This window comes from Haliotis cracherodii, unplaced genomic scaffold (assembly GCF_022045235.1).
Source record: "Haliotis cracherodii isolate W230 unplaced genomic scaffold, xgHalCrac1.p SCAF_2, whole genome shotgun sequence".
Taxonomy (NCBI): domain Eukaryota; kingdom Metazoa; phylum Mollusca; class Gastropoda; order Lepetellida; family Haliotidae; genus Haliotis; species Haliotis cracherodii.
In genome coordinates this window covers 9152704-9165738 of record NW_027266275.1, presented here as the reverse complement: position 1 = coordinate 9165738, position 13035 = coordinate 9152704, and the positions used below count along the sequence as shown (strand labels likewise).

Genomic DNA, 13035 nt, shown 5'->3' with positions numbered 1-13035 from the left:
CCGTGCCACTGTTCATGAACATTTAATAACACCATTCACTAAAACGAAAGACTGCTAACTAAATGATTGAACAAATGAAAGGGATTCAATTTGTGAACGTAATTGGATTCACTGGGATTGGTATAGTGAAAGTGATTAAATTTACCACATGATTTGAATGGTTCAACAGATTTGAATGTAATTTGTGAAAGTGCTTTGATTGGTAAAATGATTTTTTGGTGAGTGTTATTTGATTGGTAACGTAATACAGTCATGGATCCACCATGGTTTGTTGTTATGTTCGAGACAGGACTATTTTATCACTGCTTCTGAACACTCAATTTTTTTTGGGAAAAAAGGAGTCGAACAATGTAATTGTTTGCTACATGACATATTTTTTACGACTTCCAGCATGTCCATCGAATAATTATTTGGGGTGTAACACCTGACGAGAAAGAATACTGATTCCACAATTTAAAAAATCCCTTATCATTATTGACGATATTCATATTGCCAGCATCAATACAAATACAGATTTCCAGTACCAAATATTATTGATTACCATGATATTCAGGTATAAATAGTATATACTAGTAATGATGAGTATATATCATTATCTTGATCATATAATTGTTTTATCGAATATAATCATGGATTTCGTTCGTTTGTTGTTTAACGCCCAAGTCAGCAGAACTCAAGCTAGATGAATATGGCGGTCTGTATATAATCGAGTCTGGACCTTCTAAGCAATTGGAATGCAATGACATATATCAACCAAGTCAGCGAGCAAGGATTGCTGTAGAACAATAATTATTCTTACCCGGACCTTCACTGGGCTATAGACACAGGTGCCTGGGTTGGTTGGGTGTAGGCGTGTGTTATATACATGACATGTCCGTTAAATACATGTGCTTCTAAGTTTCACCAATGCGGTAAAAGTCAATAGTCAACATCGGTCTTTCCTCCCATGTCAAGCACTCACGCCGTGATATAACTGATATCCTGTCCAACGCGACGTTACTATAAAACAAATCTCACTCACTCATATAATGCATAATTATTGAAAGATTAAAGTGATTAAATATTTTTTCAATGCATGCTTATAATAGTTTATTGCGTAAGTATTTACACGTCTCATATTTCTTCAAAGACTTAATAAAGTGCCAATGTAAAAAACGTTGGATAATTTGGCTTATAATGTAATGCATCTCCCATTAATATAAGCACTGTATTTCCAAAAATGTATTTCTATCAGAAACGACCACTGCAGCGGCAACTGTTACACCAACAACATCACATCCTACGACAGTAGCAACGTCTACGTCGACAGGTATACACAACTGCTTTGGGCCAGGACATGCAATCATGATACAAATTTATATAACAATGCAATTTTATTGTAACGAACATAAATCTGTGCTTTATGTATCAAGTAAAAAAAAATGGTGGGAATGTAACACGGAGACAGTTAACCTCATTATAATTAATTGTTTGCGTCAGCAACGACGACGGGAACGACAATTGATACATCAACTACACCAACACCCACAACACTTACATCCTCCATGATGATGATGCAGATTATGATACTCATCCATGATCACGTTAAAAGACTTGTTAGGACCCTCAGTATTGTTTATAGTCCGATGCCACAGCACATGTCCAGGTGCAAATATCATATACAGGTGTGTGTGTGCGTGCGCGCGTGCGCGCGTTTGTGTGTGTGTGTGCGCGTGCGTGCGTGCGTGCGTGTGTGTGTAAGAGGGAGGGGGAGGTTGGGTGGAGGCGTGTGTTATAATTCCTGGCCTGTCAGCTCCATACATGTTCTTATAAGTTTCACAAAAGTGGTATAGTCTAAAAGTTTGCTTCGGGCTTTCCTCCCGTATTAGGCTGTCACGCCGTGATATAAGTTTAATACTGTCCAACGCGACGTTAATTTAAAAAAACATTTCTCTAACGGAATGCATATTGTAAGATTAATGTAATCATATATTTTTGTCAAGTCATGCTAATAGTAGTTTTTAGAGTAAGTATGTACATCTCATAGTTCTTCAAAGAACTGAAACATTGCCTAAGTCAAAAACGTTGCATATTGTGGCTTTTAAAGTTCTGCATCTCCGAATAATATAAGTAATGCGTATTCATATCAGAAACGACCACTGCAGCGACAACTGTTACAACAACATCACATCCTACGACACTAGCAACGTCTACGTCGACAGGTATACACAACTGCTTTGGGCCAGGACATGCAATCGTGCTGTAATATAACATTGCTACTGTATAAACATTTATAGTTTTTTGCCGTTTGATTGAAGATAAACGTACATATATCTGTGCTTTATGTATCTGGTAAATAAAAAACAAATATGGTTGGAATGAAACACGAAAACAGTTTACCTCATAATAATTAATTGTTTGTATCAGCAACGACGACCGCAACGACCATTGCTTCATCAACTACACCAACACCCACACTTACAACGTCTACATTTCCAGGTATGATGATGATTCGGATTATGATACAACCATGATAATGTAGTAGTTTATTGCGTAAGTATTTACACGTCGCATATTTCTTCAAAAAGTTAAAGTGCCTAAGTCGAAAACGTTGGATAATTTGGCTTTTGATGTAATGCATCTCCCACTAATATAAGCACTGTATTTCCAAAAATGTATTTTTCATCAGAAACGACCACTTCAACGACAACTGTTACAACGACATCACATCCTACGACAGTAGTAACGTCTACGTCGACAGGTATACACAATTGCTTTGGGCCAGGACATGCAATCATGCTATAATATAACATTGCTACTGTGTATACATTTATATTATTTTTCCGTTTGAAGAAAAACGTAAATAATTCTTGGCATGTCAGCTCCATACATGTGCTTCTAAGTTTCACCAATATGGTAAACGTCAATAGTCAACATTGGTCTTTCCTCCCATGTCAAGCACTCACGCCGTGATATAACTGATATCCTGTCCAACGCGACGTTAATTTAGAACCAATCTCAGTCACTCACGTAATGCACATTGACAGATTAATGTGATTAATTAATATTGTCACTGCATGGTAATATATAGTTTTCTTTACGGACGTATGTACACGTCTCATATTTCTTTAAGTAATTCATAAAGTGCAAAGGTTGAAAACGTTGGATAATTTGGCTTATAGAGTAATGCATCTCCCATTAGTAAAACTAATGCGTATTTATATCAGAAACGACCACTGCAGCGACAACTGTTATAACAACGACATCACATCCTACGACAGTAGCAACGTCTACGACGACAGGTATACACAACTGCTTTGGGCCAGGACATGCAATCATGATATAATATAACATTGCTACTGTATACACATTTATACACACGTTTGATATAAGATAAACTGTTCTTAATGTATCTGGTAAATAACAAAATAATTTGTGGGAATGTAACACGAAAACAGTTTACCTCATTATAATTAATTGTTTGCATCAGCAACGACGACCGCAACTACCTTTGTTACATCAACTACACCAACACCCACAACACTTACAACGTCTACATTTCCAGGTATGTTAATGATTATGACTTGCTTTTACATGTGTTTATGCCACCGGTGGGTCAGGATACGCTGAACTTTTCGCAAACACCTGTCACCATCACTACTTTATAGTGATTTATTAACACATGCTTGTGATATATTATAATGTACGGAATCGTACAGTTGAATCGTTTAGAAGATAGTTCTTATATTAATGGAAACTTTAAGGGATTTGTCTCTTATATTTATCCAAATACCATTGTTGTTCAAATAAATGTTTTAATACTAAAATACTGCCAAGACTGAAAATGTTTGGTGGACGGTTATTTCGATATGTTTAATGTTTGCTTTTTGCTGAAGTGGTACAATTTAAAAAGTGGCTAACTTGTGTGAACAAGTTAACACAGAGACCGGTCAGTTACTGTAGGAGGGTCGGAGAGACCGGTGGTAGGGTAACAGAAAGGGGGAGTTTAATGTCGCGTTCAAGATTATTGTACTATATATATCTATTATGTATATATAGCGACGTGCATGTACGTGCGTGTGTGTGTGTGTGTGTGTGTGTGTGTGTGTGAGAGAGAGAGAGAGAGAGAGAGAGAGAGAGAGAGAGAGAGAGAGAGTAAGAGAGAGTCTGCACAGTCTAGTCAAGACTAATGCTTTATCGTGCTATTCTGCTTAAATTAGTTTAGAGGTACAATTAATGAACGAATGCACATCTGACAATACAACCAGGTAAACTATTCTCGCGATATGGTAATGGTGTCTGCACTGTTGTATTGGTTATTTGTATTAATTGTTGTATATAATTATTATAATACCCCCTTCTTCTCATCACATCTACTATAATATGACTCTCACTTATCTGTATGTCAAGAATATAATGACAATGTCATTATAACGATGTGAAAGCATGCTACTGTTCACCAATCCATGACATATGTATGTGGAAATACTTGTTGCTTTTGTTTATACCATCCATTCATCCCTCCATCCATCCAATCATCTATCCACTCATCCGCCAGCCACTGTATCCATCCCTGGTGCTATATATGCATGTACCAACTAACCAAAGGAGTCTACCGCACAACCAAACCTGTAGTGCCTACCTTGCAGAAGCTCTATACAAATCAGATGGATTAAAAATAAACCAGAAACAAATCTAATTACAGTGTTTCATTATCCATATTGTAATCCCGATATACACCATGTGAGACTTTCTTCACTCAGCTGTTGTACTGCCACATAGAAAAGATAAACGCCAACAGGGATTTATGTATTGAGAGAATCATTAAAGTTACATACAAATAATAGTGTTGTGTTTCAAATTTTAAGATTGAGATTTGTAAAAAAATTAATAATAATATTTAAATGAAAATAACAATGACATTATGAAGACATGACATCTTTTATTCTAATACTTCTGTGGCTTATTCATTATCATAATGCGAACTTACTTTTTTTAGACACAACGACGACGTCAGCACCAGCAACCTCCCCAACAACTACCCCAACAACAAATCCGAAACCTTGTTCAATGACAAAATCATCCCGTACGACAGATGGTGCAGTTGATTACAAGGTGTCGCTCGGCAATGCTGACTCCTGCAACAGTATCTGTCTGCACACCAAGACATGCCGCGCCACTACATATACACCAGGCAACTGCACACTCCACTCCCAGACCTTAACAGCAGCTTCAGGGGACAACGTCGACTTCGTCAGGCAAACTTGCAACGACGGTTTGTGTCATTCCTCAATTCCGCCCTTTATTGACTTCAGAGGTTTCTGGTCCACCTTAGAAGATATAGACAAGATCACTTGTCCGGTAGTCCGAGGCTTGTAACAATATAGACGGACTAGTTCTTTTATCCTCAAAACTAAGTATTATATATTAACACTGGTCCGAAGTGAGCTGGGGACGAGATGAAGAGGACCTATGTTGTCACCCCCTGCTAAGGGAAGTAACTCTGAAAAACAAATTCCGACGGCTAAGACAACCCGTGCACCATGTTGTTACAGGCAAAGGTGGGAGCAAGAGTGGCCCAGTAGTCTAAGGCGCCGCAATTCGCTGTGCAGAGTTCGCCCCTTGGGCACGACAGAAACCTATGATCGTAGTTCGAATCAGGGTTCGCCCCCGATTATGTTTCTAGGTTTGTCTGCACCAAACCCGTGCTGGAGGGTTTCACCGAATTGGTAAACGTCTGTATCTCTGCGGGCTTTCCTCCCACATTAAGCTAACACGCCGTGATATAACTGGTATACTGTTCAAAGCGGCGATAAACCCAACTCATTCACTACATGCAAACTGTACAAGGCTTGCAATCGCAACTCTAGCTAGTACAGACCCCCCCCCCCCCCAAGTGTGTCATGATTACTTCTAAGCTTACACGCCATGATATAATTGGAATACTGTTCGAAGCGGCGAAAAAACATACTCATTCACTATAAGCAAACTGTAGAAGGATTGCAATCACAACTCTAGTATCTCCCAATGGCATGGTTACTGTCTGCCATAGCAATATCACGGCGGGGGACACCAAAAATGGTCTTCACACATTGAAGCTTTGTCGGGAATCGAACCCGGGTCTTCGGCGTGACGAGCGAGCGCTTTAACCACTAGGCTACCCAACCGCCTCTCCGTATGCTGATGACATGGGTCTGTGTTCTAAAGGTACATTCTGCTGCATGAGCTCCGCCACAACACAGAAGACCAATGGTACTCCCATTCTCTCTATCAGTACAACTGCATCACTAGAGGGATGTGAAGCGATCTGTCTTGCAGTAGCCGACTGTAAGGGAACATACTACAGCGACGAATCCTGCTTCTTCTATACAACTACTCCAACAACATCTGACGGACCAATACTTTTCTCCAAGAAGACCTGTCCAGGAGGTAGGATCAACGAGTCGCTTAGGTTTAGTTACTTTGTTTGTTGTTTAACGCCGCACTGAGCAATAATCAAGCTATATGACGGCAGTCTGTAAATAATGGAGTCTGGGCCACACAATCCAATGATTGACATCATGATCATCGATCTGCACAATTGGGATTCGATGACATTCATAAACCAAATCGGAGAGCCTGACCACCCGATACCTTTAGCTGCCTCTTACGACAAGCATAGTCGCTTTTAACGTCAAGGATCTCTCGACTCTCTGCCGAAACAGATTATACTGGGCGAAAAGACAAAACAGTGATGAAAATTACATGAATAGATTACTCTTTCTTAGTCTATCTTTCCTGTATACACTGCCGGGCAAAAGAAAGTCCACATTTGAAAATTAGATTTGACCAAAACATTGCAAACGTTCTTAAAGACTTACTAGGCTGAAAACTGTCGCCGAAATACTGCAACCCTTAGGTCCAAAACTATGATTTCCGTATCACATACGTAACCATCGCATAACCATTTCTTGTCTGTTTCATTTATAGCCACCATCAAGCAAGATGTATATCTTATTTTGCCCGACAGTATATTTCATTTGACTGCGAAAACAATGAAATCTTTGAAGAAATTACTGGAATATAATTTTTAATAACCGGTTATAGCCATATACATGATATTGTACAATCATGCATGTAGGTTTATGTTAACTTTACAGTATGTACAAATGCAATACACGAAAGTAAACAATCATATTTCTTTCAGACCAAACAAATCATGGACAACTTGCATACGATACTACCTGCGAAGGTAAGATAGTAATTAATAATTAATCGTTATATATGGTAATTAAAAAGACAGTGATGGAAGAAGCTATATATTCAGTATTATTTTCGTATATACGGTCAAATATTCTTTTGGATGTATTTGTTTGGGGGTAGTGACAATATTCTTACCTGAACACAACTGGCATAATCCGTCTTGTTTCTTGGTGTTGAATGCTGTTCGTTCAACGTCACATACGCTATAGAACCAATGAATAATAAACAATTCAACTTGGTATTATTCAACAGAAAATATTGAATACTGACATTGAAACATCAAATCTTCTGTAAGGTCGCAAACATATATAATATATAATATGCAATGATATAATGAACAATTAAACTTTGAAGGAATATACCAACTTTTCGAGAATAAATATCTTGCATTACAACAAATATATATTATGATAATTGACGTGATTTCCATAACCATCATATATTTGTTACAATTTTTGTCAAGGCATATCATTACGATATTTATATGGGGCAAATATATGCTTCATTTATTCTTAAGAAGTTGATTCCATTTCAGAACGTCCAAAAAAGACTTACAGAAAGACACATATGTATACTAGGTATCTGCAATATGTGTAGTTATTGTCGACACGTTCTTCGTATCCGTTTAAATGGCGTATGTCTTGTTACATGTGTTATGTTTTAACATCATTGTCCTGTCGCTGTATTTTACACTTCCAAAAGCAATATGCATACACCATGTATTAATATAACACCATATTATCATAACTGTGCTAACTTCATGTTTTGTGTTATGAAATCACAGAATAATTTTGTCCCCCGTTTTGAGTGAATGAGAGGGGTCCTTTGTCGCTTTAGAAATATTCCGTCAATATGACGACACAAGAAAGGGCTTCATACATTGTACCCACGCGGAGAGTCTGCCCGGAGAGCGGAAGGTCCGGGGTTCGATCCCCGTCGCATCTTACCAAAAGACTGGTCGGCTCGGAGTCAGTATACTGTGTCTGAGTGGCGTATTCATGTAAAACTGCGGCATGGTATCTCAGTGGGCTAGCACTATAAGTCGGCACCACTCCGGACAAGTACAAGCAGCCACATACACACACGCACGCATGAACACACACACACACACACACACACGTACGCACCCACTTGCACGTCGCTATATAAGTGCAATCATCTTGGACGAGAAGTTAAACCACATTTCACCTTACTTCTCCCATGCGAACTCGAGAGATGAGAATCGAACTCGATCCTTCGCCGTTATGAAAGAATGCTTTAACCACAAGGTCCCCCTTTCCTCGAAAATGACTACTGTGGTGTTCCATGTCGTTCTTGTCACATTGTGAAGTGGGATACTTACTTTTAACAATTACACGTAGTTTTTATCTTAATTACATTTATGTTGGTAATAGTTTCGTAATACCATGACTATAATTTATCAAAAAATGAAATGACCAATTGAGGAGAATTTCGTAAAATATATCGTTTCATTAATTAAATACTTATCAATGGTTACATTCATAAACTCACAAAAGAAAGTATACACTTGAAATTTGGATTTGAGCAAAAGATTACAGTCGCCTAACAAGGCAAACTTAAGGTACAAAACACAGCTATGAAACCCCTATAACATCCATCATCATCTGATAACCATTTCTTGTTTCTTTCAACAAGTGTGCGTACTTTCTTTTGTCCGGTTGTTTAGTATGTTTTACACAACTTGTAGTTTGTGAACGCATGATGTTTTGAGCTTGCTCAAGGGTAATTCAAATTAAATAGTTATGTAAGGTTGGCATGTTTCAGTTTCCACCACAACTACAACGTGTACGACATGTTGGAGTATGTACGACATGAACAGGTGGACAACCTGTAATCTGTAATATGCCAAGAACATGTTAGTAGCACACTAGATAAAGTAGTGAAAACAATACTGAAATACAAAACTAGATCTTATTGGGATGTTTCGATATGACAATTATTCGCAAATTATATGTGAAATTAACTATGTCTGTGAAGAATATATCGAATTTTGACTGATTTATGTTCAAACATACATAAAATGTAACTTGTTATATAAATTTATGAAAGAAGAAGGGTGCTCTGGATCTCTGAATACAGTTTCGAATTAGCTTAAGTTTAATATCTGCAATATATTAGACTACAACTTGCCAAGACAGTTAGATGGTCTTTAAATAGTTTCTCCGACAGTCTTTGATGGGAGATTATTTCAATTATACACCACAAAATTGAAAGGAACTGAACATATGTATTTTCATCGGTATGCATGTAAGCTAGTTAGTTAGTTAGCTTTTGTCAGTCTCTCTGGGTATTTTACCACCTGCGTGGTGTAGTGGATAGAGCGCCTGCACGGTGCGCGGAGGGTCGGTGGTTCGATCCCCGGTCGCGTAAGAAAAACGTCAAAACATGGTACTTGTTGATACCCTTCCTGTCGCTCTGCATTGAGCGGATGAGACAAGGACTAGATCGGCTCGGAGTCAGTACACTGTTTCTGAGTGGGGTATCCATGTTAAACTGCATAATATATCAGTGAACAAGCACCATAGAAAAAGCATGTGTTCGGACTAGTATAGGCAGCCACACAAACACGTGCTTGCACGTTGCCATTTGAGTGAAATAATCCTGAACGCTTTCATCCCATTTTACCTCAAACTGGTGCATACTTCGTTGAGTTGTACATGTACATTAACGACGCTACGACGGTGACCTTCACTCAAATAATCGATTTTATTCAAGATGATAACAGAATAATATGAACATATAAAATAGGAAAGGATTTATTCTACGAAGAATTTGATTTTTAAAAATTCTGATTGACCCATCACAGGTTTCAAATGAAAATAACAACCTCAGATTAAAACAGCTAATTTGACGGACGCCTCACCGTGGAATAGTTCTTTCTCAATCATGTTCGGCACTTTCCAATAAAGATAGTTTTAGGGAGTCACTTTCAAATAATAATTTTAACAAATATATGTTGCAAAATGCAAGTGCGGCGTAAATAAGGACAGAAAGCAACTGAGACATCTGGAGTGTATAACATTTATGGTGACAATCTTCGATTGAGACGTCACATCTCTATCGTTTTTTAACATGACGTTATAGTAGCGGTGTAGAAAGGGTATCCGCAAAATGTTTGTCTACAAAGTAGATGTAAAAGTAACATACACTGAAACTGTTAAAGTACATACTGACGCATATCAAAAGGCATTTAAAGGCGAGTAACTGTATTTCCTTAATTCATATCGGCAACCTTCTGAAAACATTACCCTTTCCGAATTCGCATTTAACTTTTCCATTGCAGTATGGAAATCGTACATTCACTTTTTGCAGATAACATAACCACGAATTATAACGCCTGTTTATTGCCAAAATATTAGTTAAAGTCTGCCTTTTTCGTTTCAGGCCCCAACAACTCCGCCTCTACTGGTATTATCCATGGCCGTATTACAGGTACCAAAGTATTTTGTTTACATTTTGTAAAACTACAGTGTGTTGACATCTTGATGAATTTATATTGAACTTATATTAAATGATTCAACATTGACATGTGTACTCTAACGGTATATTTAAGAATTGCAACAATACCTTGGTTTGATTACAGTTATGTAAATACATTTATTACCAAACACATGTATTCCCCATTCTGTAAAATAATGTGCATTATATATAGGATAATACGGAAGACTTTTAGGGACATTTGTTTTTATCTTGAAATTGCAAGGAAAAAACCCCAAAACAAATGGCCCTAAAAGGCTTCCGTAGGATAATGAAAGTAACGGAGAATTTATTGTATCTTTCAGCGTTCCTGATTATGCATATTTCTTTGACACTGTCCTCATGCTCGCTCTTCTGGCCGACTGACAACATGCTGAACAGTTTCATACAGACATAGAAGAAAGCATTCAGGACAATATGGCGAAAGGAAGAATAATGAAATGTTTTAAACACGAACTTGATGTTTGCAGTGCATTTTCTCAGTCTTAAGAACTTACTGGCACCTAAGATATTAAAATAGTCCTGATCAATCGTGTATACTGTGTGCATACATGTGCACAGATTGTACTGCAAAAAATGAATCTCTATCACCCATACTTTGTGTTTTCAAGCCAAATAATTCTAACTGTTCTTACATGCACAGTTTGATGTAATTATTTTAAGGTTATTTTTCGAAGTACGTGTATATTATTCATCTCTTTGTTTTATTTCTTTTTTTCCAGAGGGTATGGATCGTCTAAGGTGCCACAATTCGCTTTGCAGAGTTGCGTCCCTTAGACATATCAGAAACATATTTTCGTGGTTTCGAAGCCTAGATTTGCCATGATGATGTTTCTAGGTTTATCAGCACCAGAACCGTCCTAGGGCAAGTGGTAAACGTCCGCAGTGATACAGATCTTAGTCGTTAACCACTTTGGAAAAGGAGGCAGGAATTGCAAATACCTTTCTTAAGTAAACTGGAACCGTTCGAATGAGTGTTCAATGTATAAAGTATAAATGGCATTAAGGCACTTAGAAAAAAGGCGACGATGAGGCTGAACACGTTTTCTCCTCAACACAATATTCGGATGCAGGAACCCCCTTATAAAACCTCTCCAACTGAAAATGGGTCCATCTAATGATGCTTACGTCAGTTCAAGTATATGTACTAGGGACATGCAGGCGTGCCCCGTGTTAATGCGTCTCCAAATTAATACGACTGCTGACCCCTAGCCAAAATGTGAGTCCCCCCGCCACCCCCTCATCCCAAGTGGAATGATACATATCCTTACCTCAATCCAACCTTGCCTTAATCGAACACAAATAGCACCGCTTATAGGCGCTGAGTTACTTACGTAAGAACAGTAAATAGTATTTTCCTAAAAACAACACACAGTACATTGAAGACCCGAAACGTATGCAGATATGACTATTGCCGCAGTAATTATCACAAACTGCTTCCAGCTTGAATAAGGTGTATGTATATCCGTGATGTTTGTTTTTGTACTCTTTTGTATCTACTATCTATCTAAGTATATATACTCTACATACCAAAATATACGTTGACATTATAATGGTTGGCGAATTAGGTCCTGACAAAGGTCTGTTTTCGACCAACACATCAACTGGCTTTAAACAAGAACGATGGACTTCATATAGATGTTATCATTAACTAATCTACTTCATGAATCAATTAAGAATTTATAATTAATAATAATACTGCAAGTGAGCACTTTATCATTTCTGAACGTCAATTACTCATTCTATGAAAAGCAGTTCACATGGCAAATGCATGCTCGTAGAGTTATTTCCCTTGGCACGTGTTGTGTTGAACTCGTGTTCACTCGGTTTATTCCGTTATCGACATACGTCGGACAACAATGAACGTTGTCGGTCATTAAGAGCGTGAAGTAAATGTTTTTATTCCGAGATGGTCAACTGGAGGACCAACTTCAATAATCTTTTGTTTCTTTAGTTTTCAACGACATCTCGAAGTTCGAGACAGAGAGAGAGAGCGTGGGGCGTGTTCTGTACTAATCACCTATATCAATGTATCACTTGGAATAAATAATTATTTTATATATACTCATTCTGAAATATGTTTCAAACACATTAAACTTATTCCAACTTGCGCTGTTTGATACAGACTGAAGTTTTTAAAAAATATTTCTTATTTTAAGAATGTGCAACTCTAACATTCTGTTTTACTTCAAATTGAAAAACTTTTTAACCATGCGAATATTTTTTGGTCAAAACAGCTCTTTCCTTGTCGGTTCACTATATAAGTATATAAACATTCCACATGTTAATACATTGTGAATAAACAATTTGCTCTAC

General features: G+C 37.7%; 1 protein-coding gene across 9 annotated transcripts in view; it reads left to right on the top strand.

Moving 5' to 3' along the window:
- Nucleotides 1-12820, top strand: part of LOC139469730 (uncharacterized) — a 59150-nt gene extending 46330 nt beyond the window's left edge. The window contains exons 4-16 of one of the 9 annotated variants that reach the window (XM_071251994.1): nt 1232-1309; nt 2130-2201; nt 2407-2478; nt 2669-2740; nt 3207-3281; nt 3470-3544; nt 4979-5254; nt 6187-6408; nt 7166-7210; nt 7757-7799; nt 9007-9042; nt 10627-10674; nt 11025-12820. In XM_071251994.1, the coding sequence (XP_071108095.1) occupies nt 1232-1309; nt 2130-2201; nt 2407-2478; nt 2669-2740; nt 3207-3281; nt 3470-3544; nt 4979-5254; nt 6187-6408; nt 7166-7210; nt 7757-7799; nt 9007-9042; nt 10627-10674; nt 11025-11085 (1175 nt within the window). In that variant the 3' untranslated portion in view covers nt 11086-12820. The remainder of the gene's footprint in view (nt 1-1231; nt 1310-2129; nt 2202-2406; nt 2479-2668; nt 2741-3206; nt 3282-3469; nt 3545-4978; nt 5255-6186; nt 6409-7165; nt 7211-7756; nt 7800-9006; nt 9043-10626; nt 10675-11024) is intronic. The other 8 variants (XM_071251987.1, XM_071251986.1, XM_071251989.1 and 5 more) reach the window with 8 other exon arrangements.
- Nucleotides 12821-13035: the final 215 nt, after the last annotated feature.